This window comes from Corvus moneduloides, chromosome 4 (assembly GCF_009650955.1).
Source record: "Corvus moneduloides isolate bCorMon1 chromosome 4, bCorMon1.pri, whole genome shotgun sequence".
NCBI classification, from domain to species: domain Eukaryota; kingdom Metazoa; phylum Chordata; class Aves; order Passeriformes; family Corvidae; genus Corvus; species Corvus moneduloides.
In genome coordinates this window covers 23,806,575-23,832,877 of record NC_045479.1, presented here as the reverse complement: position 1 = coordinate 23,832,877, position 26,303 = coordinate 23,806,575, and the positions used below count along the sequence as shown (strand labels likewise).

At 43.6% G+C, this 26,303-nt stretch overlaps 2 protein-coding genes across 2 annotated transcripts; one reads left to right on the top strand and one right to left on the bottom strand.

The window, feature by feature from the left end:
• The first annotated feature begins 32 nt into the window (after positions 1-32).
• DDX17 (DEAD-box helicase 17) lies at positions 33-19,773 on the top strand. Its single transcript, XM_032106084.1, has 13 exons — positions 33-389; positions 4,477-4,627; positions 6,595-6,694; positions 6,833-6,966; positions 7,578-7,643; positions 7,947-8,088; positions 9,685-9,845; positions 9,934-10,106; positions 10,428-10,538; positions 10,993-11,054; positions 11,423-11,482; positions 15,703-15,942; positions 16,620-19,773. Exons 1-13 carry the CDS (start codon positions 346-348, stop codon positions 17,141-17,143), a joined length of 1,968 nt encoding a protein of 655 aa, XP_031961975.1. The 5' UTR covers positions 33-345; the 3' UTR covers positions 17,144-19,773.
• KDELR3 (KDEL endoplasmic reticulum protein retention receptor 3) lies at positions 19,770-26,303 on the bottom strand. Its single transcript, XM_032106098.1, has 5 exons — positions 25,774-26,303; positions 24,716-24,816; positions 24,059-24,217; positions 23,477-23,729; positions 19,770-20,576 (listed from the first exon to the last, which is right to left on the bottom strand). The coding sequence occupies exons 1-5, from the start codon at positions 25,862-25,864 to the stop codon at positions 20,536-20,538; spliced, it is 645 nt and encodes a 214-aa protein (XP_031961989.1). The 5' UTR covers positions 25,865-26,303; the 3' UTR covers positions 19,770-20,535.

The following is a 26,303-nucleotide window of genomic DNA, read 5'->3' as shown; positions in this document are numbered from 1 at the left end:
CGCACTTTGCGCAGCGCCAGGCCGCCCGTAACGTAAGCGGAGCGGGCCGGGGCGGCGGCGGCCATTTTGTGCCGGGAGCGCGGAGGAAGAAGACGCTGGTGTCTCCACACTGCCCGGGCCCTGGAGCCGACCGAGAGCCCCGCCGTTCCGGCCGCTGACGCCCAGCGGGTCTCGGACCCACTGACCACCTCTTCTCCTTTTGTGTCCCACCAAAGAGGCGAGGTGGCGCAAAGCGAGGCCTCCGAGGCGCAGCCGCCTCTGGCTGGACCCTCTCCCCGTACCCCCAGCCCCTCGCCGTCCCCACGGCCGGCGTTCCGCTGCCTCTCACCCACCCCTCCGGGGGCGATGAGAGGCTTCGGGGACCGGGGCCGCGACCGAGACCGCGGCGGGTAAGGGGGGGGGTCGGCACGGCGGGGGGGCGGTGGGGGAGCCGAACGCTTGCGTTGGGGGGCGGGGGGGAGGCCGCGGGGCAGGGGGGTGTGTGTTGGAGTGTCGGTATTGGGGGAGCCAAGATCCCGCTTGTGGGGATTTTCCCCCCATAAATTCTCATGTGGGGGCGGGAGGTAGTTGGAGACTTATCTGTCACCAAGGCTGGGTGGTGGGTTTTGAGCGTTTTGTGTTTTTAATTTTTTTTTTTTTATTTAGCTTTTCCACCGCTCATGTGTAACTAATTGTGAAACTTGCTTGCAGTTTTAAGGCCTGCATCCACCCTGCCCCCTTAATTATTTTCTGCCAGTCCCCTTATTTACCCCGCGACACCCGTGGCACCCTCCCCCCCGCAAACCACGAAGGTCTCGGTGGCCCTGGCAGAGCTGGTTGTCCCTCTGTCTGCCCTTCTGGTTGTCATCGCTCCTTCTGGACTTACTAGAAATATGGCAGTGGGGGGAAGATCTCTCTCAGCTGCGCTCCCAGACTTGTCGTGAGAGGAAATGGGATTGGAAACGCTGCCATGCGGGGACTTGGGTACTCGGGAGGGTGATCTCGATGAACACGGTGCTGGACCCCACTTGCCAAGCTTACATAGCGCTACAGAAATTGTTTGTGTGGTTCTGTAAAGGCCTGGTGCTTGATACTCTTGAATCTCTTTTTTAAAGGAGGTTTGGCTTGAAAAGGGCTTTTTCAGGTTTGATTTGATGTGATGTTTTTCGTCTGAGAATGACAGCAATAAATACAGTGGCGTTATACTACATAACTAGATGAGTCTCGAGGTTTTTAAGGGTTGAAAGTAATAAGGCGTTCGCGCCAGGCCTTTTTAAAGAGAGTTAGAACTGATTTCTGACAGTGGCATTTTCACATCACAAGTAGTTTTCAAGGATTAGCAGAAAATATATCCTGTGGGTTCTGCTATATGGTAAGCTAGATGTCAATTAATGAGTCTTCTCTCCGTTTTTTTTCCTTTTTTTTTCTCCCCCACTTCCTTTTCCTCTAGTTTTCCCTTGCCACTGGGAGATTAAAGAATATTTTGCTACATATTGCAATGCTCTTTGACATTCAGTTTCTCGTTGTCTGTGGAGGGAGATAGTTGTATCATTGCTTTATCTTACACCCACATTTAACATTCTGAAATTAAAAGATACTTTCATTTTTTTTTTCACAGAGAGGAGGGTTCTGGTGTTTTTCTGCTAAGAGATTTCCAGCTCAGTTTAACACAAGGACATTGGAGTAAGCGCTTTGGCAAGTCTGAGATAGATCAGACCACTGCTGTTTTTGGAGTTTAGTGAGTGAGTTTGAGTATGCAGATTTATATACAGTTACTTAAAAGAACACTGGCCAAAGCGTTGACACAACACTTGATGTGCCTTAAAAGTAGTGTAATTTCATTTTCTGTAAAGTCTTTAATTATAGTGGGTGCTTCTCTTTTAGATCAGGGGTTTTGCATGAGTAAAAGAAGTGCCTACATACTTCTTTGTGAAGTTTTTGGACATTTGCATGATTTTTTTTTTTTTTTTTTTTTTTTTGGCATATTATCCTGGAAGCTTTAATGCATCAGGATTCAATTTGTTATATACATCCTTTTAAGGTATGAAAATATTTGTAACCACTAACAACAGTCTTATTTCATAAATAATCTCTGTAAAATGTTGGGCCACCCAGTGTGCTGGTTCAGCACCATCTGAAAGTTTATCACCACTTCTTCTGTAGGCTGATCACATACAAGTTTTCTGGTTTCCTCCTGTCAGGAGTGAGCTATAGGTGACTTCTGAGGATGGAAAATTGTTACGTTTTGCTCTGGAATGTATCAGGTTTACTCAGTTCTGTCCCGGAAATGATGGCACCAGTAATATTAGGGAAGAATGTTTTGAGCCAGCCTAATTTACCTTTGTAAAGAGAGCTGTTGGCAAACCAGGGAAATATTAGATTTAAATCAGCTTAATTGGAGTTGGAATCTCATTTTACCTGGAGTCAGACTGTGAAGTGTCAGTTACTGCCAGTTTAGCAGATAAACCCCCACAGAGGCAGTGTTCAAGGGCTGCTGTAGGGCTCCTTTCTTTCAGGTCAGTATCCAGGCATATTGTGTACAAGAGTGGAGAACTGAAACTATGTGCCTTCTGTATAAAATTTTTTTCCTCTGGATAGCTGTGGAGCAAGTATTCATAGTACCCAGCTGTTGCAGTGTCCAGTCTTGCAATCAGCCCTGTCATATGTTTCCTTTTGTTAGGGAACTCTTCAACCCTTTCAACCTCTGGTGGACTTGAGTGAGGCTGTGGGTTTTGTAGGAACTACTTGGGTACTGAAATTGTTGACATTTTGACCTCAAGTTAGCATGATCAGTAACAAACATCATCACTAAAGGTGAATATCCCTATAAATGAAAGTCTGTGCCTTTCTTTTCCTTTGTCCTGAAAGGAAACATAATGCTTAAATGCATTTTTGAAGTTGTGTTTCACTGTCTTTTTCATATGACAAAAATTGATGACTGTGCAGGCTGTCTGGGGGATCTGATAGATACACTGATGAGAAAATAAGGGATATTTATAGGAAAAGGAAGAAGCCTAATGCACGGTTGCAACACAGCAGACATTTTAAAACTAACTTAGCAGGTTTTAAGTTAAATTATATCTACTATACTTGGCTTTTCCAACAATTTAACTGCTTCTTGTTAGAATGTTGATTTGAGTTCTGTTTCTTTGGTCTCTTAGTCACTTTAAATCACTTCCATTGGGAAGTGATTTAAAGAACAAATGTATTTAATGTTTGAGCAGATAGGCTTGTACTTAAGATAATTCAGAAATTTTTTTTCAGGTCTTGTTTATTTTTTGGTAACTCTTCCACCCCCTCCTTCATCCACAAGTTACTCCTTTAAGAAAGTTGCTTAGGGATTTTTGTTGCTTTCAGTTTGTTTCATTACCAGGTTTTTATTTACTAGTGTACTACTTGGGTAAGGTGCAGACTCTGGTTTTGCAGTCTAAAAGTTGTTTCTAACAGGCATGTCTCATGAATTCATGTTTTGCAGAAAGCTGTAGCTTTAGGACAAAAATGGACTTGATAGCATTTGGAAAAGTACTTTCTGCCAAGTTTGTACAATACTGATGAAAGTGCTGTAACTGTTTTTTTTTTTAAATGTTATTTTAAAATCCAATTCATGATATTTACGGTAAATAATCATTTCATGCGACTGGGTTATTAGTTATTCTTACAGCTTACTGCCAGCAGCTCATGTTTTGGCTATTGCATTAGCCAGTCATTACAGTTAGTTCTTAACATTTTGAAGTGTGTAAAATTAACTGGATGAAGAAAACTTAGAGAGAAAGAGCAGTAATTTCTGAGTCGTTCTGCTAGTCAGAAATTTTTTGTGAACATTGGCTTCTTACTCTCTTCAGTCTTCATCACAATGCACTTGAGAGCAGATATGGCTTTTCCCAGGTTTTTTTTTTTTCTTTTCCCTGTTAGGCTGTGTTTCAAAAATACTTTTTTAAAAATTTTGTTGATTACAGAATTACAGATGGACTTGCAGGCTTGGCTGGACTTGTTTACTTTCTGTTCTTCATTCTATTGTTTTTCATTTGAGGCATAGTTCTTGATAAGAAAGGAGAGAAGATATAGAGGGGGGAGATAGTGAAATAGCTATTTAGTGTAAAACAAACCTTGAGAGAGAGAGAAGGAACTTGCAAGGAGAGATTTTTCTCATCCCTTTTATGTAACTACTTTGTGAGTGCACCGTCGGTTTCAAGGCAGGTGCTGTAGGTGTACAGCTAGGTGTACACACAGCCATGTCCTAGAGACAGGAGCTTTGAAGGGGTGATTTACAATAACACGGTTTTAGCTTCAGAATCAACCTAAAGCAGGTTTATGTTATTTCAAGAAGTTTTGTACCATCGTAGTGATTGGAGGGGATGACTTGCTAGAATGTTGTGCTCGTATGTCAGCTTGGGGAAAAGACAATGGAAAGCGGTTAAGAAAATTCCAGAGTAATTTTAAAATAGTTTTAAATAGTGGTAGTATTTTTTTTTTAATAACTAACATTCACGTTCACAGGTTTGGAGCGAGTCGTGGAGGTCCTCTTCCTCCAAAGAAATTTGGTAATCCAGGGGAACGTTTACGTAAGAAAAAATGGGATTTAAATGAACTGCCCAAGTTTGAGAAGAATTTTTATGTGGAACATCCAGAAGTGGCCAGGCTTACTCCGGTAAGTTCCATGTTGTCTACAACAGGAAATATCTCAGGTTGAAAAACTTGTCCTAGGAGGTTTGGGACAGCATGTAAAATAGAGCTGACTCTTCTTTAAGTGTGTTTGGCATGTGTACTCTGTAGGATACTTGTTTCTAGTTGCCGTTATTATTTAACATTAACAAAGGATATGCCTTTCTTCGTCGTTGTTTTTATATGAGATATTTTATATTTTGTCATTTGTAATGCATCATCATCATGCTTGTCTGGTCTAGCGATTTGTCAGTGGAGATGAAACTTAGAGAGTTACAGTACTGGAGAAACCCTGAAAAAACCTAAGATAATGAACTAAAAGTGACAGAAATACATGAGAAATGTTGGAAAAGTAATATTTTGTCATAAGAGTAATTTGGACTGAAAGAGGCCTTGGGGACGCCTCTAGTCTAATCCTCTGCTCAGAGCAGCACTAACGGTAGAACTAGAGCAGGTTGCTTAGTGCCGTGTCCTTTTGCGTTTGAATACCCCCAGGGATGAGGAGAATTTATATCCTCTCTGGGTGGCTGTCTCAGGGCTTAGTGTTTCTCATGGGATTTTGAACATCTTTCCTATAGCGACCCATCAAGTAGTTGAAAGTAGCAGTTAAAGGCCACTGTTAGCCCAGTCTTCCAAAGCTAAACAAATCCGGTGCTCCCAGTCTGTCTTCATGTGGTCTGTACTGCAGCCTCCAGCTTTCCGCCATAATTGGACATGCCATGTTAAAAAAATGTCCTCCTTACATCGGGGGCTCAAAACCAGGTGCAGTACTTTGTGTTTACTCTGTCGATACAGTAATCTTCCCTTCCTGCCTAGCTTGAGTCTGGTCTTCTATTCTCTCTTGCAATGTATTTTTATAATTAGAAATTAAGGTGTTTTGCTCTAAACGCGAGGCAACAAGCCCGGTGTCATTATGTGATTGCATAGACTTACAAATCCTTATGTGAAATATGCATATGGCATAAAGGAATTCAGGGGGGTATCAACTTCTTAAAGATACCACAACTTGAGCTACTGAACCACGGTTAGCATGAGCTGCTGTAGCTGTCCTTGGCTTAGCCAGCTAAAAGGATTTTCACGTTTTCCCAAGAAGTCACTTTCTCTTTTTTACCTTTTAATTCAAGCTCAAGAGATTCTCAGAAATAGTGAATCTATTGCTTTGGATAAAGTACATATTAGGTATTGATGTGTCTCTATTGATTTCTAATAAGCATTAGAATAAGGTCATGAATTGTCGAAGCATGTTGCAAAGGGCAGTTGGACTTAAAAGAACCTACACAAAAATGAAATACTTTCTCTAATCCTGAAATTATGCTTATGTGGCTACACATTTCTGACATATTACAAGAAGTTCCTTAAAAAAATTGTGAGGTCGTAGGGTATCATTATGATGTTGTCAGAGCTTCTTTCATTCTCTGTAACAATTCCAAGCAACATTTGAGTTGCAAGTTATCCAGCAAGAACTCTGTATTTATCTACCTCTGCAATGTGTTAACTGAAGGAGAAGGACTGCCCTGCCTTCTGTTCATGGTATATTAGGACCTATTTAGTTTGTTTAATTCTTAGCACTGTAACATAAAACGTGTTTCTCATCCTCTGTTTCTAATCACTTTTGAAGCTGTTGGTCATTTCTGGCTTCTGGAAAAATGCCTAAAAATGTTCTGTTAACTATACTCTTCATTTAAAAGGGTTGGTTGTAAGAAGAGGTTGACATTAGTCCTTCTAGGCTATGTAGAGAGCTCATACCGCTGAATATTGGAGAAGCTGTACAATAAGTCACTCTTAAAGTAAAATCTTTAGAAAAGCAGTTGTTTTTACATCCTCTTTTAATTTAGTTCTCTAACAAAGCTGTTATCCAGAGGTGAGAAGAGTTAGTAGTTAGAAACACACACTTTAAGTCCCTGCTGATACTTGGCATTTATTTTTTTCTTTTTTTTCTTTCTTCATTAATAGTATGAAGTTGAAGAATTGCGAAGGAAGAAGGAGATAACAATTCGGGGAATGGAGGGCTGCCCCAAGCCAGTGTTTGCGTTCCACCAGTGTAGCTTTCCACGTAAGTATTTTTGCTATTTTTTAAGATCATGAAGATGGCTCAGAAAATACCTGAACAGTTACTGGTTCTGTTCTCTAAAAAGTTCTCTAAAGCTTCAGTTATTCTTTAAGAAATTTATTTTTTTCTTAAATTCTGAAGAGTATGTGATGGATGCCTTGATGGACCAGAACTTCACAGAACCCACTCCAATTCAGTGCCAAGGCTTTCCACTGGCCCTCAGCGGTCGTGACATGGTGGGCATTGCACAGACCGGCTCTGGGAAGACACTAGCAGTGCGTATTCTTTCCTTTTATTTCTTCAGCTAGCTTTCCTGGTCACCTGGCAGAAATTACCTGTGGGTTAGTTTTTGGCCTCGCCAGTACTAGCAGCAAGATGATTACATTTTTAAAGCTTTTTGTATTGCATCGTGGGGGACAGTTGAGTTCCAGCTCAACTACAAGCCTGTTGTATTCACAAGGGCGTATTGTGTGCGTGTCTTCCTGTTTGGATGCTTAGTCAGTTCTTTATGCTTACATTGTGGTTTAAAAACCAGAACATTCTCTTTAGCACATTTGCTTCATAAACTATCCAGGTTAAAATAAAAGATGGTTGACTTTCAGCATATATATTAATTTTAGCTGTAGTGTTAAAAAAGATTTTTATCCTTTATGAAAAACATTGGCTAGGACCATGATTACTCCGTTCCGCTAACTTGTGCTCCAAATTTAAGTGAGCCTTGCTTTCAGAGGTGCTGAGCAGCCACATTCTGTGCTCATCCGCCAAAGCAAATACAGTCGGTCAGCAGCTCTTAAAAATCTTCTGTTGTGCTGGATAAATGCAAGTATCTGGTTTTGCAGAGTCACAATTTGTATATGTTACAGAATACTGTTTTCTTCTGTTTTAGTACTTGTTGCCTGCAATTGTTCACATCAACCACCAGCCATATTTGGAGAGAGGGGATGGCCCAATTGTAAGTGCTTGTTGATTCTCTTCGTTTTTGTATCTATAGCGTGACATTGTTAATGAGATGGGTGTTTTATTTAATTGATGTATCAGAATAGTAATTTTTCATATCCTATTTCTATCAGAATAGGAATATTTACTATCACAATGTGAACATCCCACTCAGTTGAAATTCTGTGCAACTGCTGATGTAGTCTAAAGATATTGAAATGTTTCAGCTAATAAAGAGCAGATGGTCCAACTTTGCTTATGGTTTTATGGTAGGGATGTGTATGCAGCTTGACTCTTCCTGAATAATTTCCTTTTGCAGTGTCTGGTTCTGGCACCTACTAGAGAGTTGGCCCAGCAAGTGCAGCAGGTGGCTGATGATTATGGCAAATGTTCAAGACTGAAGAGTACCTGCATATATGGAGGAGCACCCAAAGGTCCCCAGATCAGAGATTTAGAAAGAGGTAATTTTAAAATGGGTGCTTGCAGTTTCTGGAGGAAGTGGTATTGTAAAATCTCTGTAAAAACAAAACTTCTCAAAACCTGTTTGGAAGGGGACGAGAGTGAAAGAGTGTCTGTCTCTTTTTCCAGTTGCAGTGACAGTTCATGAGGTAGTTCTTTTTTTTGTTGTATAGTGGCTTGGATATTAGATTTTCTTTCTGATTGCTCTTTGAACTTTCCACTAGTTAAGATCATCGAGGTGTACAAAGGGGAAAAGGAAACTTCACAGAAGGAGAACAGGTTCTTTTCAGGAAATGCAATACCAGCAGCGTGTTTAAGGAAGGATTTTTTCTAAGGCAGATTTCAATTTTTCTGCCTACATTTGTTCCAATAATCAAACTTTGTTTCTGAATCTATAAAAACTTCTTTGGACAGCAGAAGGGGTGTGTGGTTTTTTGTTTGGTTGCAGTTTTTTGTAGGTTTTTTGTTTTGGTTTTTTTTTTTTTTTAATTGTTTTTAAGCACTAAGCACTATGTACCCTGTAAGCAGCTACTGTAACATAGTAGTGCTTAAGTGACCTATAATTTCAAATGCAGGAATGTGCTGATGGCTTTCATCTTCACTAGATTAAAAAATGTAATAGAATTATGTGAAAAGGTGCAAGAATTATTATCAAGGCAGACATACATACAGATCTATTCAAGACATCAGAAAATTTTGCTTACCGCTGCAGTTTGCAGGGTCCTTATTGCAAACTGCAGTAGTGGGATAAAGGCATGCATTCTGGAAGTCTGTGGGATATTGCTGTTCAAGAAAACAGTGCATTCCAGTTCAAAAATAGCATCTTCAGTGGAAGAGTCCAAGGTTTCATGAAGAGTCCTCGGGAGGATCAGCTTGCTGGGTTTTGCACACCTTTCTGGAGTGCAGTAAAACAGATATTCTGCTTAAGAAGAAAATCTTTTCATGCCTCCTCTTCCTTAAACCTACTTTCTGTGGACATTTCAGTGACCCTGAAATAGTCACCTGTAAAATTTGGGAATTGGTGGAAACCAGATCCTCCTTTTAAGGAATGTGTAAATTGCCCAACCCGGTATTAGTTAGGAATATTTGAATGCTCTCCTTATCCCCACAAACGTTGGTGGGATGGTTGTCTCTCACTATTGGTGAATAATTGCTCAGTTTTAAAGCCCATGCTTTGGCTTTATATATTAAAAAAAAAGTGAAAGTAATTTGACCCATATAGAAAGAGGAGCACTTCATGTTTGAAAATGACTCCTCTCTAGACTGCATAGTTCTGGAGGAAGGTGGATCAGGCTTGAGTAGAAGCTTGCTTCACTTCTGGTTTTTGGAATGCTCTTCACTGGTGTTTTTCTGGCAGTAACCTTTTAGTTTCTGTACTGCATTTATTATTCTAATGGCACTGTAACAGTAATTTCAGAATGGAAAAAATAATCAACAAAACTAGGGCTTCTACTGAAATGACTCAATCTTGGGTACGAGTGAGGGTGGTGCTTTTTTTTTAAAACAATTTTTCTCTGGGAGGTGATTCATTCTAACTAAAAATACCAGTTGACATTCAAATGAAGAGCCTTACTCTTTTTCCTCATTCTGTTCTGAAGGTGTGGAGATCTGCATTGCTACACCAGGTCGCTTGATTGACTTCCTTGAGGCTGGAAAGACCAACCTTCGTCGCTGTACATACCTGGTGCTGGATGAAGCTGACAGAATGTTGGACATGGGATTTGAACCACAAATTCGTAAAATTGTTGACCAGATAAGGGTGCGTGACCCTTATGGAAGGACAGCCTCCCTTGTTTTCCTGTTTGAAATGTAGTATCGTAAACAAATCTGTTTTCCCTTTTCCTTAGCCTGACCGCCAGACTCTGATGTGGAGTGCCACCTGGCCAAAAGAAGTGCGCCAGCTTGCCGAGGACTTCCTGCAGGACTATGTTCAGATCAATGTGGGAAACTTGGAGCTCAGTGCCAACCACAATATCCTGCAGATAGTGGATGTATGCATGGAGAGCGAGAAAGACCATAAGTAAGCTGATGTTCCCAGCATTTCACTTTCTTTGGTTGTACTTTAAAGTGTATGATGCTTTGTGAGCCTTCTAGGAATTCCAAATAGTGAAGTTACTTGTAGTACTATTTAACCTTTGAGTGTTACAAAGTAAGTCAGTCCTGTAATTAACTAGTCTCTTGTGTATATTTTGACCATACCTTTGCACAACCAGCAGAAATTTCTGTGATACTGACTAACTTACATGGATGTGTGTTGTGTGTGTCCTCAATGTCCTTTGAGAGAGAGATCCTTTATTCTGATATGTGTGGCTATACATCTTGGCTCTCATGTCTGTTTTAGACTGATCCAACTGATGGAAGAAATCATGGCAGAGAAGGAAAACAAGACTATCATCTTTGTGGAGACAAAGAGGAGATGTGATGATCTCACTCGAAGGATGCGCAGAGATGGGTGATTAGCTTCTCCCCTTCCTCCACTTCTTTCTAGTGGGAAACAAAAATTGTAATCAAAAGCAGTAAGGTTTAAACCACCTTAATGCTATTGTTGGGAACAACTTATCCATTATTTTCTTGGCTGAATTCAGTCATTGTTTGCCAGAAGATTCCATTCCATCAAAGCATTAGTGCAAGAGAGAGTTTTCATAAGCAGTGCAGCTTTTTTAGTGTATCAGAATCCTGATATGCTGATGGGGACTGTATCAATATAGCAAATGTCTTTTGGCTTAAACGGCTGTTTATGTAGGTGGCGGGTTTACAGTACACATGCTGGGTAGACAGAGGCCAGAGAATAAAATATTTCTCAAATCTTACAGTTTTTCCCTTTTAAACAAAATGCCAATAAAGCTTCCTGTTTGCTTTAATGTATGTACTTTCTATCTATACTAATGTATGTCTCTGTTTGGCAGTTGGCCAGCTATGTGTATCCATGGAGACAAGAGTCAGCCAGAAAGAGATTGGGTGCTTAATGGTGAGTCCGTCACTGACGGGAGAATAACTTAGGCTGCTCTACCTAATTTACCTAGATGTGTTTTTCTCTGGTCTTCTTTTGGTTTTTTTATCTCTAGACCAAATAGACACATTTAAAAGGACTTCTCTTGCCTTTGTACTCTTAATTTCAGTATTTGTGCCTTTTTTTGGTTTGTTTTGGTAAAGTTGGAAAATTGCTTAACGCAGATGGATTTTGAAAAATCGTTGAGGCGTTATATCCTGACTTGTGGGGGTTTCTGGAATTGACCCACCTTATGTAGCTTCTGGAAAATGAGCATTTAGTGTAAATCAAGTTCAGGTAACTATCTTTTTGAAAAATCTTACTTCATAGCATGCTTTGTTTTACAGAGTTTCGTTCTGGAAAGGCTCCTATCCTCATTGCTACCGACGTTGCATCTCGTGGGCTAGGTTTGTACACATAGACCACTCTTGCCTACTGCTGCATATTTTTCTTCTTTGGACTGAAAAATGTTTCTTTAAAAAAAAAATTCAAAGCGTGATTTTCCCCCACATGTGAAATACGTTTTTTAACATTAATCTTTTTTTTTTCTTTCATATTCAAAGTCTCTTCCTGCTCCTAATGAACAGGCTTTGGTCTGCAGCAAGGCCTAGGCATGACCAATCGATCGCCAAGAGGGAGAAGAGACGTCCAATTATGCAACCCAACCCTTCCACCACACTCACTTCTTCCCCAAATCCAGCTTTTGTTGCTGGATGGTAGGGATGGATTGCTCTCAGTTCAGAGCGTGTCAGATAAAGTTCAAGTAGGAAGTTGTGGGAGAGCATTTCAACAGCAAATAGTGAATATTCTCCCCATATGACACACCACAGATTTGTACATACCAACCCCAGTGTACACGCATGTTTACCCTGCAGATGTATTCACATCTGAGAAAGCACTGCTCCAGATCTTTGCTCTTGACATGTAACCTTCCCTCCTCTGTGTTCCTTCTAGGCAGGACCACTGAGATGATATATGGCCTTTAACATCTTGTTACCCAGATGTGTAATTGAATCAAAATCGCACAGCTCTGTTCTGGTGGTATGAAAATGATCTGTCTGGATGCAACAGTTGTGCCCCCTTTTATAATAAGCATATTTGTGTTGTGAAACACTGTGTGCTGAGCACAGTCCGTATGCATCTGCCCACCCTAGAGGAGGAGGATGGCTGCTGAAGTGCTCTGAGTTTAATAACAGACATTGAATACTCTGCCCACCCTGAGTTTGGTAGATGATAAATTACTTGGGAGTCAGTGTCTCATTTTAGTAAATTGTAGACAAAATTACTGCAAATCAGTTGAGATTTAACTCAGAGAATCTAGTTGGTTGAAAGCCTCAGTTACCTGAGCTCTCTTTGTATGCCAAAAGGGTGGCTGTGCTGTGCATCATATGGTCACTTTAATACAGGCAGACCATTAATAGGCTTGGCAGCCTTTGTTCACACAACCTTCACCCCTCCTTCCCCTCCCCCCTCAAAAAATGTCCAGCACTTCCTCAGGAAGTGATTATATGGACTTCAGTCTCTGCCCTCTAGGGTCATGTCTGGACCTGTGCAGTTAGAACTTGGGCCTGTTGGGAGAAGGGACTGAGGCCTGAAACTAGTTTGTATGAAAGAGAGCTGCTTTCTCTAGCAGCATTTTTTAAACAGGCTTGCTATGTGCTGGTAGCTTCTTTGTGCATCTTGCCTAGACATTTAAAACAGCCTCACCCCCCTCAAAAAAAAAACCAAAAAACCAACAAAACCAACACCCTCCCCCAAAACGACTCAATTGGATAACACTTCAGAAAACAGTCTCCCCACTTCCCATCGTCCACTTCACCCAAGCTAAGGGGGAAAGGTATCAGAGTCTGTTTCTTGTTACTGAACAACATCTCTGCTTGTTTTGGGGCCCTGAGTTTGCTGCTTAAAATAAGTCACTTAACTGGCAAACTTCTGGACGACTTCCTCCAAGATCCTGGAAAGTGAAGGCTTCTACCTAAATAACATAAAACAGGGGCGCGCGCCTTTTGGCTGAGTCACCAGGGCTTTCCCTCTTCCTAATGGAACATTGGTTTCAAAAAAGCTTCTTCAGGTAAGTTCTGAGTCCCGTAATGACTTCTTTGTGATAATTCCCTGGAGTGAGGTCCTCTCTCTGCACTGATTTTTTTTTTTTTTTTTAATTTATTTTTTTGTTCAGTCTATTAAACTAAAAACATTGAATTTGTTTTGTTTTGTTTTCTTTAACAGAAGCTTTGGTATCAGCTGCAGATCATTCTCAGTGCAGGGGTGGGGGCACATCTACAATGATGGTCTAAACAGCTCTCTAGACTAGCATGTTTGCTAGTTTATTATATCTGTCCCGTTTAATAATTGGAGACTGTCTGTGCCATATGGTGTTCTGATGGTCTGACAAAGGGATTGTTTCCCAGGTAGCTGTTAAAAATGATTTACAGTCTCAATTCTTGATCCTGCTACATTATCTTCTAAAAGTGCAGGAGGATTGCGAGTGTGCGCAAACACTTTGGAGCATGCTAGACTGGAGAAGCCGAGTCTTGTACCACGCTCTGGTCTTCAGCGAGCTGCGTGCTCTACCAGGACCACTTTCCAGTCTGGAAAACACCCTTGCATCTTCCTCTTCCTGCCTTCCCATTCTTTCTGCTCCTCCCCAGTCAAGGCAGTTCTGTCTGCATTGGTAGCTACAATTCCTTGTGCTTTCTGACAGGAAAGCACATCCTTGTATCCTCTCTGATAATTCAAGTCACTTGCTACTGGATGTGCCAAACGGGACTGGCTGAGGACCATGTAGCCTGGAGCTTGTCAGTCTAGCTACACCCCGGCTGTGAAGATGCAATCTGTCACACGTACTCCTCTCTATACTTCACTTTCCCTTTTTAAAAAAACTGTTGCATCAAGGACCCTAGCTGGAGACTCGCGCAGCCCCCTGTGAAACCTGCCTTCTCACTCCCTTTTTTTGGTGTGATTCAGGACTTTGGAGTCAGCAAAGACTGAGGAGCCCCTCCTTTGCTGTAATAAGAAACAGACATAAAGTCCCCCTCTTGTCACAACAACCCTCATGTTTTTATTTTTCCTGCAATCCCTTTGAAATTGATGCAGTCTGGGCAATAGATGCAGTCTGACCCTTTGGATGTAATTTTTGTATCTTCATTTTTTTGACAATTGCCCCTAAGAGCCCCAAATAGGGGACAAAAAGCGTTGGAGGACCTGAAACTTTTACCTGAGCCCAGGTTCTCCGGCGCTTCACAACCAAATGGGGCTACAGAGAAGCGTCTAAGCCAGTTCACAGAGCGAGCGTGTGTGGGGACTTCTCGCTGCCACGGACCCTTGATGCATGCTCCCCGCGCTCCAGTGGTCCCGTGTCAGAGGGCGGAGTTTTCGAAAGGAGGCCGCCAAAAATAAAAGGCAAAGAGACGGGATCGGCTGCAGCGGTTTCCCACAGGAGGAGGGAGTGTGCATCGGTCTGGTAACAAACAGAGAATGTTTCTCTCTTTAAGACAAAACAAAAAAAAGAGGAAAGGAAATCACAAAAATCTGTGTTTTATCTTGGATATTTTCAGAATATTCTCGTTAAAATGCAGATTTTAAATTATTTTTTTTTCTGAGCTGTTAGGGCACTTACTGTAGAACGGTGCATTTGAAAATACTGTATACTATAGCAAGTAGGTGCTTTTGGTACTTAAGGTGCTTTCACTGAAGCGTTGCACTAATATTTACTGAGGTTCTGTCCCATAAGTTTACAAAGTCTGTCTTGTCTTAAAACACAGTTTGGATTTCCTAAGTTTTAAAACTGTTTTGCATACAACGCCATTTTGATAATTTTATTTCCTGCTTCCATTTGACACTGGAAGTAGGGAATTGCTTATGGAATTCAGGATTGTCCAAATCACGCAAACTTGCCAGAACTGGACAGAGCAGCACAGAAATGTTAGTGCAATGCATTCTAGTGACAACTACAAAGCTGAGTTAAGATACTTCAGGTCTGAATAATTTTTAATGAGTTGGCTGAATAAAACTAATGTATTTGAATGCCTAAAGTGTTAGGCTAGGGAAATTAGTTCACTGTATTTTATTAGTACTGTAAAAGTAAGTATTTTTAAGATTGCTTTTTATTTCATGTTACCAAGTGGAAGGTAAGTGATCTCGTTACTGTTATTTTTTTGTTAGACTTCTCCCAACAGAGTAAAAGCTTTACCATGGCAGTTCTGCCCTTCCTCCGCCCCAGTTTGCTCTGTCTGATGGTGACATTTTCACTTTACAGATTGTGTTAAAAAAAAAACCAGCTATGAAATTCAATTAGCTTATTCACAAACATCGGTGTCTTTGACACAGGAAGACAGAGACATGCATTCCGGGGAGGATGACTTTGAGTGCAGGGCAAAGCTGCTTTGAAATTGCCGTTCTTTTTCAGGACACTGACCTTTGTTCCTGATGATCTTAAATTTCAGTCTTCTACTCTTTTGGGATGAGTCTGTCTTGTATTTATTCCATGCAATTACTAACTTGGTATTTTTTTTTCTTATTACTGTCACTGCATTCGTGCTCCCCACCTTTCGTTGGCACGTCCTCTCTTCTTCTCCCCTTTCCTCAACCCCACCCCTTCACTGTGCTTCGCTCCTGGGCACTTCACAAGACGTGGAAGATGTTAAATTTGTGATAAACTACGACTATCCGAACAGCTCCGAAGATTACGTGCATCGTATTGGCCGTACCGCACGTAGTACCAACAAAGGTACTGCCTACACCTTCTTCACACCAGGAAACCTGAAACAAGCCAGGGAGCTTATCAAAGTCTTGGAAGAAGCCAATCAAGCCATCAATCCAAAGCTGATGCAGCTTGTGGACCACAGAGGAGGAGGAGGTGGTGGTGGAGGTAAAAGCACAAGGGAGAAGGGCTACAGAGGGAATATGTTCCCCACTTTGAGGGAGGGAAGATTAAAAGAGGGTAGACAAGTAGTAAGTGCAGGTCTAAGATGACAGATGAGTAATAATGCTGTTCTGTACTTGAGGTCCCAACACTTGATGTAGACATAGTACTTCTGTCCCAAGAGAGAGGCAGTCCCCTGTTTCACCTTAGCTGTAGAATTTTTTTTCTCCTTATAAGGTCCTCAGGGAGCTGATTTTGCATGAAGTAATTATTTCCTCACAGCTCCTGCTAAGGACAGGCAACAAAGGTGCACGTGCAAGCATGTGCAAAATTGAAATCGGTAAAGGGATGCACTGGCTTTCAGGAACTGACACACTTTTTCTTCCCATTCCCTGAAGGAATAAGAAGTTTCCTTATATTTCCAGATTAGTCCTGAATTTCTCCCGTTTCTTTGTCTCCAAGCACATACATAAAGAGCCCTTGTTGAACTTCATGTTTACACCTTGAACAAGATGAAGAGGTGTATGCACAGCTGTGCAGAGAAGTTACAGTCAGTCAGAAGAAGGTGCTCCTTGGGAGCAAAATTGGGGATGTAGAAGGGGGAAAAAGGGTGGCATAAGTGTACCAGACATCATTGTTTAAGACTTGTTTATGGTACTAAATCTTAATGTATCCATCGCCAGGAGGTCGTTCTCGTTACCGAACGAGCAGTTCAGTAAACAACCCTAACCTGATGTACCAGGAAGAGTGTGACAGGAGGCTCCGGGGAGTGAAAGAGGGCCGGAGAGACTCAGGTGGCTTCAGAGACCGTGAGCGTGGTGAAAGTTATGCCAACGGAGCCAACAAGACCTATGGCAGTGCCTACGGGAGCCCAAATTCTGCTTTTGGGGCAGCACAGAGCCAGTATGGTTACACTCAAGGGAGCTATGGAGCAGCTGCCTATGGCACGAGTGGCTATGGCACTGCAGAGTACAGTGCTAGTGGCTATGGTGCCAGCACCACAGCTGCCACGGCTGGGAGAACCTCACAGAGCACTACCCAACAGCAGTATGCAGGGATGGTGGGGCGCTCGGGCCAGCAGCCGCAGCCGCTCATGTCACAACAGTTTCCGCAGCCCCCTGCCACTAACGTGATGGGCTATATGGGACAGACTGCCACCTACCAGTACCCACCCCCTCCCCCACCCCCGCCCCCCTCCCGCAAATGAGACCACTTGCTGGTGACCAGTGTAGACCTCTTGCATTTAAACTAACCTTATCTTTCTCTTCTTTCCCATTGTGATGTCTTTCATGCAGGTTAGACTTAGAATTCACTATTCAAATCCCTCGAGCCCATCAAAAATCGAGCCCAGTCCACATTAATGACCCTGTCCTCTTTTTTTTTTTTTTTTTTTTTTTTAAATATATGTAGTTGACTGGAAAATTTATTATTTTTGTCTTGCATGTTGAGGAATTTGGGAATTTTATTTTCTCTAAAAGAAAAGGGTATAAGGCAGATAGGTCCCAGCTTGATCATCTTGGTGTCTATGGTTTGTGTGAAAACTTGCTTTTGAGGGAAAGAAGTTTCTATCTGTAACACGTTAACTTAATTTCAGGAAGTATAAAGAGAGATGGGAAACTCTGGGGGAGCCAAAAAGCACTTAATTTAAAATATAAATGCAAGGGAGCAATGCTCACTTCTCCTAATCTTAATTTTTTGTTTTAAATAGCTCACTATTACTGCTTGTAATCTTACTGTAGGTGACTTTCCATAAGAAAACTCTGTTCATTTGTCTGAGCTGGGTGGTGTTCAGAGTAAAGCTTTGGGTATATTGTTGGCGATTTCCGTAGGTCTGGAAGCCCCATTTTCTGCTACCTGTATCAGCCTGCAGTAGGGAGTCTGGGATTAAAAACCCAGTGTCAGAGACCAAAGCTGTCTTGAATTCAGTACCTGAAAAACAAGATAGTTGCTGTGGGTATCACTGCTGAAATGTTCAGCCAAGTAAGCTCTTTCGCTACGATTGTTAAATTGCAGCATCGCAAATGTGTGGAGCCTGATTACGGTTAAATTAGTTACTGCTCTCAAATTTCTGTTGTTGGGTTTATTGAAAGAAGTCATCCTTGAGAGCCTAGAAATTACGCAGAACTGAAATGATGAACTGCGTTAGCTCGTTTGTCTGTCCTTCACAAACAAGCTCCCTTTTGCCATGGGGAATGTTCTGAATGCCGCTACGCTCGATAAAATGTGACAGAGTTTTCCACACTTAAATTTAAGAGGTTTGAATAGGGTGGGCTGGGGGGGGCAGGGGGGAGGAAGGAAGGAGGAGATTGCCTGGGGTCTCCTTTTCATGAGGTAAGCGGTGAGCTGGTTAGTGCATCTTGATTCTGAAGCTTTATTTCTTTTGTACCTTGCTCTGACTATTGCTTTCTCTGGCTTTTGAGTGCATTTCCCTGCTCCATTGGTCCCTTTGAGCTGAGCTCTTGCAGGTAGGTAGTATTTTAGAAAATGTTAGAGAAGAGTGAAATTTTAGTAAATACGTAAATAAAACTTGTTTATTTTACAGGCTAAGGTGGGTGTGAGGGGGGTCCCCCCCTTTAGTAAAGCATGTTGTTGACTTGTTATTTCTAATACCAGACGGTTCAGAGACAGTAGATGATAACAGGAGTTGGCTGCCCTTGATCTGATAAGATGACAAAAGTATGGATACATCTCCTGGTTTGAGGCACGCTCTTTGCATTAGGAGAGTGCAGGGGGGTTGTGTGTTTTTTCTGTTGGTGTTCTTGCATATGGATGAACAAGGCAGCCCATTCCTTCTGTAGCGGAGTGGAACTTCTTATAGCCCTGGAAAAGAGCTTGCTTATACAGAAATTATTTCTTTTAAAATTTAATTTCTTCCCAGAGTAAAATTTTGGGGGATGGATGCGCTTTTTTCTCTTTTTTTGTGCAGTACACAGGTAGGTTGCTGACAGGGAGAAGGGAGATTCCTTCCAGAACCTCAGTTCCCTGGTTCCATTTTATAATTCCAGTGCATGGGCAGGAAGTTCCTTTGCTTGTGTTAAGTGAAAGCCAGAAACATTTTGTTTATCCAAGCACTGACTGATACATCTTTGGCCTCCCTTGCAAGCAAATCTAGAGCTTTTTTTTTTTGCCTTTTTTTTTTTTTTTTAAATTTGGGAGTAGAATGCAGAAATGTGTTTGAGGGGTGTAGGAGTAGGACATCTCACTGACTGGCTTTAAAAAGGGTCTCTGGACCGCCAAAGCTGCCTTATAGTCTGTTATGGCTTTCACTTTTGGGGGTGACTTGTGCGTGTTTAAACATCAATGCCAAGTCTTGGCAGTGCTTTATTGCCATTGAGGTCAGCTGAAGTCCAGGGTCTCGGTTCGGTTCAGAGCGTTAGCCAGACCGCTGAATGCACCGTGGCATGTGCTGCCCCTGTCCCATCTGGTGCTCTCTGCTCTGCTCCAGGTACCAGCTGGAGGGCCCTTGTTGATAAAGCATTAGCCTCTAGTGTTGTTTGCATTGTTTTCAATCTGTAAAAAGTTTGTGGGAGTGTCAGGTATCTGAGCTGGGTGTCTCCTCCCCTCCCACTTCCTGAAACAATTTACTGTTTGGACTTCTCTGAACAATGGAAGGATTACTAGCTTTGTGTGGGATCAGCATCTTGTTTCACACACCTGCTGGTCTCTGAACACATTCCTGTTGTATTAACGAAGACTTGAATTGAGAGATTCATAGATCTGTGGTGTTCAGGCACAGGATACTAAGAGCTATGTTACTATTCTTAGTTTGTAAATTGTCCTTTTGATACCATCTTGTTTTCTTTTGTAGGTATAAATAAAAACACTGTTGTCAATAAATTGTGAACTTTGTCTTTATTTTTGGAATGTAAAGCCATCTTTGCTCCTGTTCTTCCCAGTTCTTGAAAGTCAGATTCAAGGAGATGGAAACGCTTCTTGGCAGCCCACTGAATTTTCATTGACATCGTCCCTGTCTGTAGAATACAAGGAAACTGAAAATAAGTGAGCGGGGAGGATGTTTGAATACTTGCAGAAGTAGAAGATCTGTGTAATTCAAAAGAAATGTGTTTTTCTTGAATGTTACAGGGCCTGAGTAGAGAGAGGGTCGGGCAGAATTAATTTTCAAGAGAGTGTTAGTTCATACAGAGTTAAAGTAACAGTTTGTAGCATCTGCTGTGTCAGACATGGCCACTTGTGAAATGGGTCAGTTGTCTTATGTTAACAGACTTCATTAGTACATGCTCCCTCTACCGTGGGCACTTGCTGAAGGACTAAAGGGAGTGACATTTTCCCTTGTGCTGCCTCAGGGTCAAGGTGGAGGTGTGTTTTGGACGTAGATGCTGGGAAGAGCTGGGAGAGAAGAAATTGTACTACTTCAGTATTGGCCAGCACTAGCACCAAATTCAAGTGAGAAGAAATAAAAAAATGGAGGGGAAGAGTCTGATGGATAAAAAGCATTTCAGTTTTCCAAGCCTTGTCTTCCTGGCACTGGGTTGACACTCAGCTGAGCCATCCGTTAGTCAAAAAGGGCCAGGGAAGGAAAGCTGTGATCTTAAAACAGCTTCATTTTATGGAACTTCTTGTGCTGTCTGTGGGATGTCTTCAAACAGGCATGGGAAGGCTTAGCTTCTTTCCTTTTAGGACTGCAAAGAGAAAGAGAAGGTAATTAATAAATTTAGTAGAATTCCACTGTTTTATTGTTCCAATAATTTTATGTTTTCTAACTTGTGATTTAGAGTGCCAGTAGCAGGGTGCCAGGTTTGCAAACTGCAAATGGGAGACGACCACTGTGAATGCTGCTAAGAAGGGAAACCACAAGCTATTTATTCTCCTTTATGCTAAAGGAAGAGGTTCTTGTCTTTGTTACTTGTTCTCATGGGTGGACCATAGTAATTTTTTTTTCTTGATGATGTGCTGTCCCCAGTGCTTTCCCCTCCTTTTGATACAGAGCATGGCCTGAATAAATGTCTGTGGCCAGGCCCCTGCTGAGCCCGTCCCAGCCCATCTGAGCTGAATATTGAGATGGCAGCAGGGATGCCTCTGGGAAATGCCCAGAGGCCCATAGGCTTAGATGGGGTGGCCAGAGCAGGGACTGTCCTGGATGCGCAGTGGTCAGTGGTGCAGATTGGCTGTGCCTGGGACGGGGTGGTACTGGGGTGGGCGCTGGGGCCCATCTCTGTTGTGTGCCAGAGGGAAGGGCACTGATGTGCTGAGGATGCACCATGCAGGAGGGCCTGATGGACTGGGCGAGGCCAGAGCGACTGTGTCAGGCTGGAGAAGTGGGCTAGGGAGGCCTTGTGAAGGTCAGCAAAGCCAAGTGTACAGCCAGCCCCTGGGGTAGAACAGCCCCAGGCACCAGTATGTGCTGGGGGCTGCCCAGCTGGGCCATGGCTTGGCAGCAGAGGCCTTGGGTGTGCTGGTGGACGCCAAGTTGAACACAAGGCAGCAGTGTGCCCTTGTGACAAAGCAAACAGCCTCTGGAGCTGCACTGCTGGCAGAGTGAGCAGGGAGTCCTTCCTCTCCACTCAGCCTTGGGAGGGCACAGCTGGAGTGGTGGGCTCAGCTCTGGGCTCTCAGAACAAGAGATGGGGGCGCCTGGGTGAGTCAAGAAGGACCACAAGAGCATCTTAAACTAGGAGCACAGGCTGTGAGCTGAGATTGCTCAGCCTTGAGTAGGCTGAGGGGCATCTTACCCATGTGTACAAGTGCTGGATGGGAGGAATAAAGGGGACAAACCCAGACTCTGCTGAGTGGTGCCCAGTGACAGGGCAAGTGGCAATGGGAAATTCCACTTAAACATCTGAAAATAATATTTTGTAGTGAGGGTGGTCAGACACTGGCACAGATTGCCCAGAGAGGCTTCATCTTGGAGATAAGCAAAACCTTACTGGACAGGACCTTGAAAAATATGAGCTGGGGCATGGATTAGATGATTTCCCCCCCACCACCCTCACTGCCCACACCCCATGCCATTCTGTGAAATACAAGCTTTGGGGAGCTGAAAGCTTCCTCAGGATGTCTTTCATGTCCTTTTGTTAAACAGAAGGGAGCTCATCTAGTTTTGAAAACAAGATAAAAAGAAGTAGCATTCTATAAAAATCCCTTTGCAGTGCTTTGGTATAGGCTCAGAAGTCTTATTAAATACATTTCTTTATATAACACATTTTTGCTTCCTTTTTTCAGCATCACTGCCCTTTTTTCTGAGCTCTTCAGTGTTAGAAATGTTTTGAAAAGTTGGTTTTTTTTAAGGAATGTAAGAGATGCAACCTGCTATAATATTGCTGGCTCTCATAAATGACTGCAAAGTATTTGCATGTCTTCAGACACCATTTCTCTCCCATGATCCAGAACATTTGTGTAAAAGAAAAGAGATAAAAAAAGCAATTCTCTTCCTGCTGTGATGTTCCATCTACAAATGTTTTTTCTTCTGCCTCTTGTATCATCTAAATTTTGCAGCTCTGTCACTAGCAGTGTGAGATTGGAAGCCAGCAGTTGTGTTTTTTCCCCCTTTTGTTCCACCATCACAACTACAAAGGGTATGGATTTCTCACAAAATACAGAAGGACACAGGACACATGAATTGAGCGGAGCTAAAATGGGAATTAGTTTAGAAAAGAAAAAAGGAATTGACGTGGAGCACCTTGATGGCAGTTTTAGAAAGTATTTTTCTGGCTACAAAAATATTTAATGACAGAAGGAAGTCTTAATCTGCCAAGGCCAGCCACCTGCTCAGTGCTCCTGTCACCTCTCTGTCAGCAGGTGTATTGCATGAAGCTACCAAAAATCCATCCCTTGAAACATCAAACGTGGGCCGTCATTACTGCTTTTGGCAGACTGGTTGGGGAAAGTGAAGGAGGAGGAAAATAGTTGTCCACTTGGCTAATTTCATCTAATTCCATCCTCCTCACCAGAAAGTGTTTTAAAGCGTACTTCAGCCTCGGCAAACCACAGCATGTTCTGTAGGATTTATGCCCTTGGTGCACTTGTAAGATCTGGTGTGCAGCCATTTACCAAAGCGTGGCACTGAAATGGAAGGGGCATCTGATTTTGGAAAACGGGTGCCTTGTCTGTGCAGATGCCCATCTTCCTACAGAGTCAGTTCTTGATAATCAAGAACCCGATCTTCCCTATCAAAAGAAGAGTAGGTTTAATAATATCTCCATATGTCTGCAGTTGCTTTCTCAGGTACATTGTCTGCCTGCAGCTATTTTTTCCCCCTCAAAGTGTTTTGGGTTTTTTTTTGGTGTGATTCATAATCTTTCAGAGTGTATGTAGAATTGAATGTACCTCAGTTGTTAACTTCCCGAGGGGGGTTAAACCAGGCTTAACTCTGGTTTAATTTTTGCTGTGTTTCACATGCACATCTAGAGCCTTGCAAGCAGTGATGCCCACTTGCACTGAATAGATACATTTTTTAAACTGGACCCAAATACAGCAAAAACTAAAGTCATGTAAGTATTAACACATGGCAAGCTGCAGCTCCACCCTATACTGCAAGAGTGTTGAATGAACATTTCAGTATTACAGCAACCTGTTTGCCTACCTTTGGTGACGTAGAGATAGAAGAAGTCACAGTAGAAGATGGTTTGTACCACCCCGGAAACGACAGCGATCTGGTCATAGAAATTCTCCGTGTGGTAGCGCCAGACCCAGTTGGCAATGTAGAGAGCACGGTAGAGGCCCAGGAAGAAAAGGTAGTGCGTCGTGATGGTCTCTGCTTCCCCTGTCTTGCTGATCATGAAGAGCTGAGGAAGGATAGCCACGGACTCCAGGTAGATGGAGAAGGTCCAGAGTATCTGTGAGGTGCAAAATGGAGGCAGTGGGGAGTCAGTGCTGGTTAGTATGTGTTAAGACCCAAAGCTTTTCATTTGGCAAACCACTGATGTGTGAGGGGGATGAGCAGTGCTGCTGAAGTTGGGGAAAATGAGCTCGCTCTGCTGGGAGTGAGAGGAGACAGCACAGAGCTGCTCTGTAGATGGTACTGTCTTCAAGGCCTGCCAACTTTGCCTTTCTTGCCTGCTTTTACTGTTAAAAATCTCAGCTATTCAACATGCTGCTCACTCTGCTGCCTGGTGTCAGGCTGCTGCTGCTTCCCTTCCCTTTTCCTGCCTCAGCTCTGCCTTACCTCCAAGGGGGTGAAGCTGTGGTTCTCCAGAAATGACAGGCCTGTGACAGGGACCAGCAGGAACTCGAGGCGAAAGGAGTCGTTCTCGCTGTCAAACGTTTTCCGGAATTTCACATAGATCATATACACGGTGATGTAGGCACAAACCAGAAAAACGACCTGTGGGACAGAAGGGAGATGGCAAGACCTCACCTGCAGTTGCACTTTCCATGCTTAAAGAGAGGCTGGCTTTGGCAAAAGTCAAGATAGTGGTGAATGCTTTGCCTGTGCTGGCTTAAGGATTGATTTATACAGGAGATAATCCAGTGTTCAGGTAAAGCTTGCCCCACCATGAGAATCACACGTTTGAGTCCCTCCGGGGCACTCTGTGTAGAGGTTGGCTTGGTGGCAGCTTTATGTTAATGCTCCTGCTGTACAAGGACACCTAGGCTTGGTTCATGGCATCTTGTTCCAGTTTTAGTGGTACTAAATATGGCTCAGCTCACTTACTGAGTATGGCAAGGGGGTTTTTTGGTCAATGGAGGGACATTGGAACCAAAGGAAGCGTCTTTATCCACCCTTCCTGGCTGAAAAACCCAGTGACTGTGTACCCTCACCTCCCTGAGAAACCACAGCGAGCTGAGAGGAACCTCTTCTGCTGCCCTGCCCTCTCCTTACCTTCATCACAGTGTTATAGACAGAGATGAAATTTGTGAACAGGTCCAGGTAGCGGGTTGTGAAGACGAGGGCAAAAAGTATCTGACTCTTCCCAGAGATTCCTGCGTGGCAGGGAAATGAAAAGAACGTAAAGCAGATGAAGGGAAGGACCCGTGGGATGGTGGTTTCCCCTTACGCCTCCTTTGAAAGCATTTGTATGTAAGTGTGTTGTTTTGTGAGCCGGGGCTGGTGTGTGGGTGCTGAGGAACCTCTACCCCAGGAGTGGCCAGGGTCTCCCAGGGTAACAGGGCAGGCTCCTGCTGGTGCCCCTGAGTGCTGCCTGTAGGAACTGGTGCTCAGTGGGCATGCTCACCACTTTGGCCAGTTCAGGCCTTGCTGTCATCGAAAGACCTTTCTCTTCCCATCCTTCCCCCTTTGCCTGCCCACCTCACCAGGGATTGTGTGATGTGACATCTCCCACAGGAGGGAAGTGCTGCAGGACCAGCCTCAGGGCGCTGATGGAACTTGGCCACTGCTGGCAGAGAGATGCAGTCACACCCACCCACTTCTGTACCTGTGATAGCGGCCACAGGCCCAGCAGCCCAGCCCCAAAATCTCTTGAGGAGGGAACTATGAGCAAAATCCTCCTGCAGGAAGCTGCTGTCCTGATTTCCTCGCCCTGGGATGGGGCAGCCTCTGGCACCTGTCCACCACTGGCAGAACCTCCAACCTAGAGCAGCTTCTTCTCCAGGTTGTTGGTGTTGCTACCGCCACAACCTCTCGCTCTCATTTTCCACCTCCCTCCAGCCTTGCCGCCTTCTCCTTCACTTCACCACCCTGAGACCAACACCTGCCTGAGGCTGTGTGCCTTGCCACATCACATCCTTCCAACACAGCCCTCTCCTGCCAGGGAGACCTCCCAGAGGAAGAGGATGACTTTCCTCGAAGAGCCCACGCAGGGGGGCCGCCCGTTTGTATGGGCTATCGCTGGCTTTTCCAGCACCCATTTTGTTGTGTCCTTCACAGAGCTGCCCTCCGAGAAGAGCCACCCTCCTTCCCTGGGACATGGGAGCACTCACCAGCACAGGACTTGGACTTCACGATCTTCAGCAGGAGAATAATGATGGCCAGCAAGTGGGAGACATCCCCCAGGATGCGGAAGATGTTCATGGTGCCGGCGGGACTCCTCTGGCGTGAAGGGAGTGGGGATCTTTCTGCAGGCAGGGAGGACAAGGGCAGGAAGTTTTCCTCCCCCGAGCCTCGACTGAATGAACAGTCTCCTTCGGCTCAACTTTCCTTTTTCCCTGAGCACGGAGCCTTCCCTTCTTGTAGCACAAAGTTCAGTTTCCCCTCTCCCGTGGCTGCAGATGGCTTTCCCCTGCCAGGCTGGATGTCTCCCTTGTTTACTTTTCCACCGAGGTGGATTTTCCCTCTCCCAGCCTAGGGCCTTCCTCTCTCTGCTTTGGGCTGAAAGTTGGAGTTTGTCTCCCGGAGAGCTCCAGGCTGAGCAGCCCCGAAGCCAGTGCTGGGTGACGGTGACGTGGCTCCTGGCTGGCCGGGGAGGAGAGAGAGGAGGAGGCGGAGGCGGGAATAACTGCGCTATTTTTCC

Excerpts from the sequence above, each read along its gene's own strand:
- KDELR3 (XM_032106098.1), bottom strand. The coding sequence starts at position 25,864 with ATGAACATCTTCCGCATCCTGGGGGATGTCTCCCACTTGCTGGCCATC. Across the intron at positions 24,817-25,773 it reads GAAGTCCAAGTCCTGTGCTG|GAATCTCTGGGAAGAGTCAG; the intron begins GTGAGTGCTCCC and ends CCTGCCACGCAG. Across the intron at positions 23,730-24,058 it reads ACAGCTTCACCCCCTTGGAG|ATACTCTGGACCTTCTCCAT; the intron begins GTAAGGCAGAGC and ends TGCACCTCACAG.
- DDX17 (XM_032106084.1), top strand. The coding sequence starts at position 346 with ATGAGAGGCTTCGGGGACCGGGGCCGCGACCGAGACCGCGGCGG. Across the intron at positions 10,107-10,427 it reads GAGAGCGAGAAAGACCATAA|ACTGATCCAACTGATGGAAG; the intron begins GTAAGCTGATGT and ends TGTCTGTTTTAG. Across the intron at positions 11,055-11,422 it reads AAGAGATTGGGTGCTTAATG|AGTTTCGTTCTGGAAAGGCT; the intron begins GTGAGTCCGTCA and ends TTTGTTTTACAG.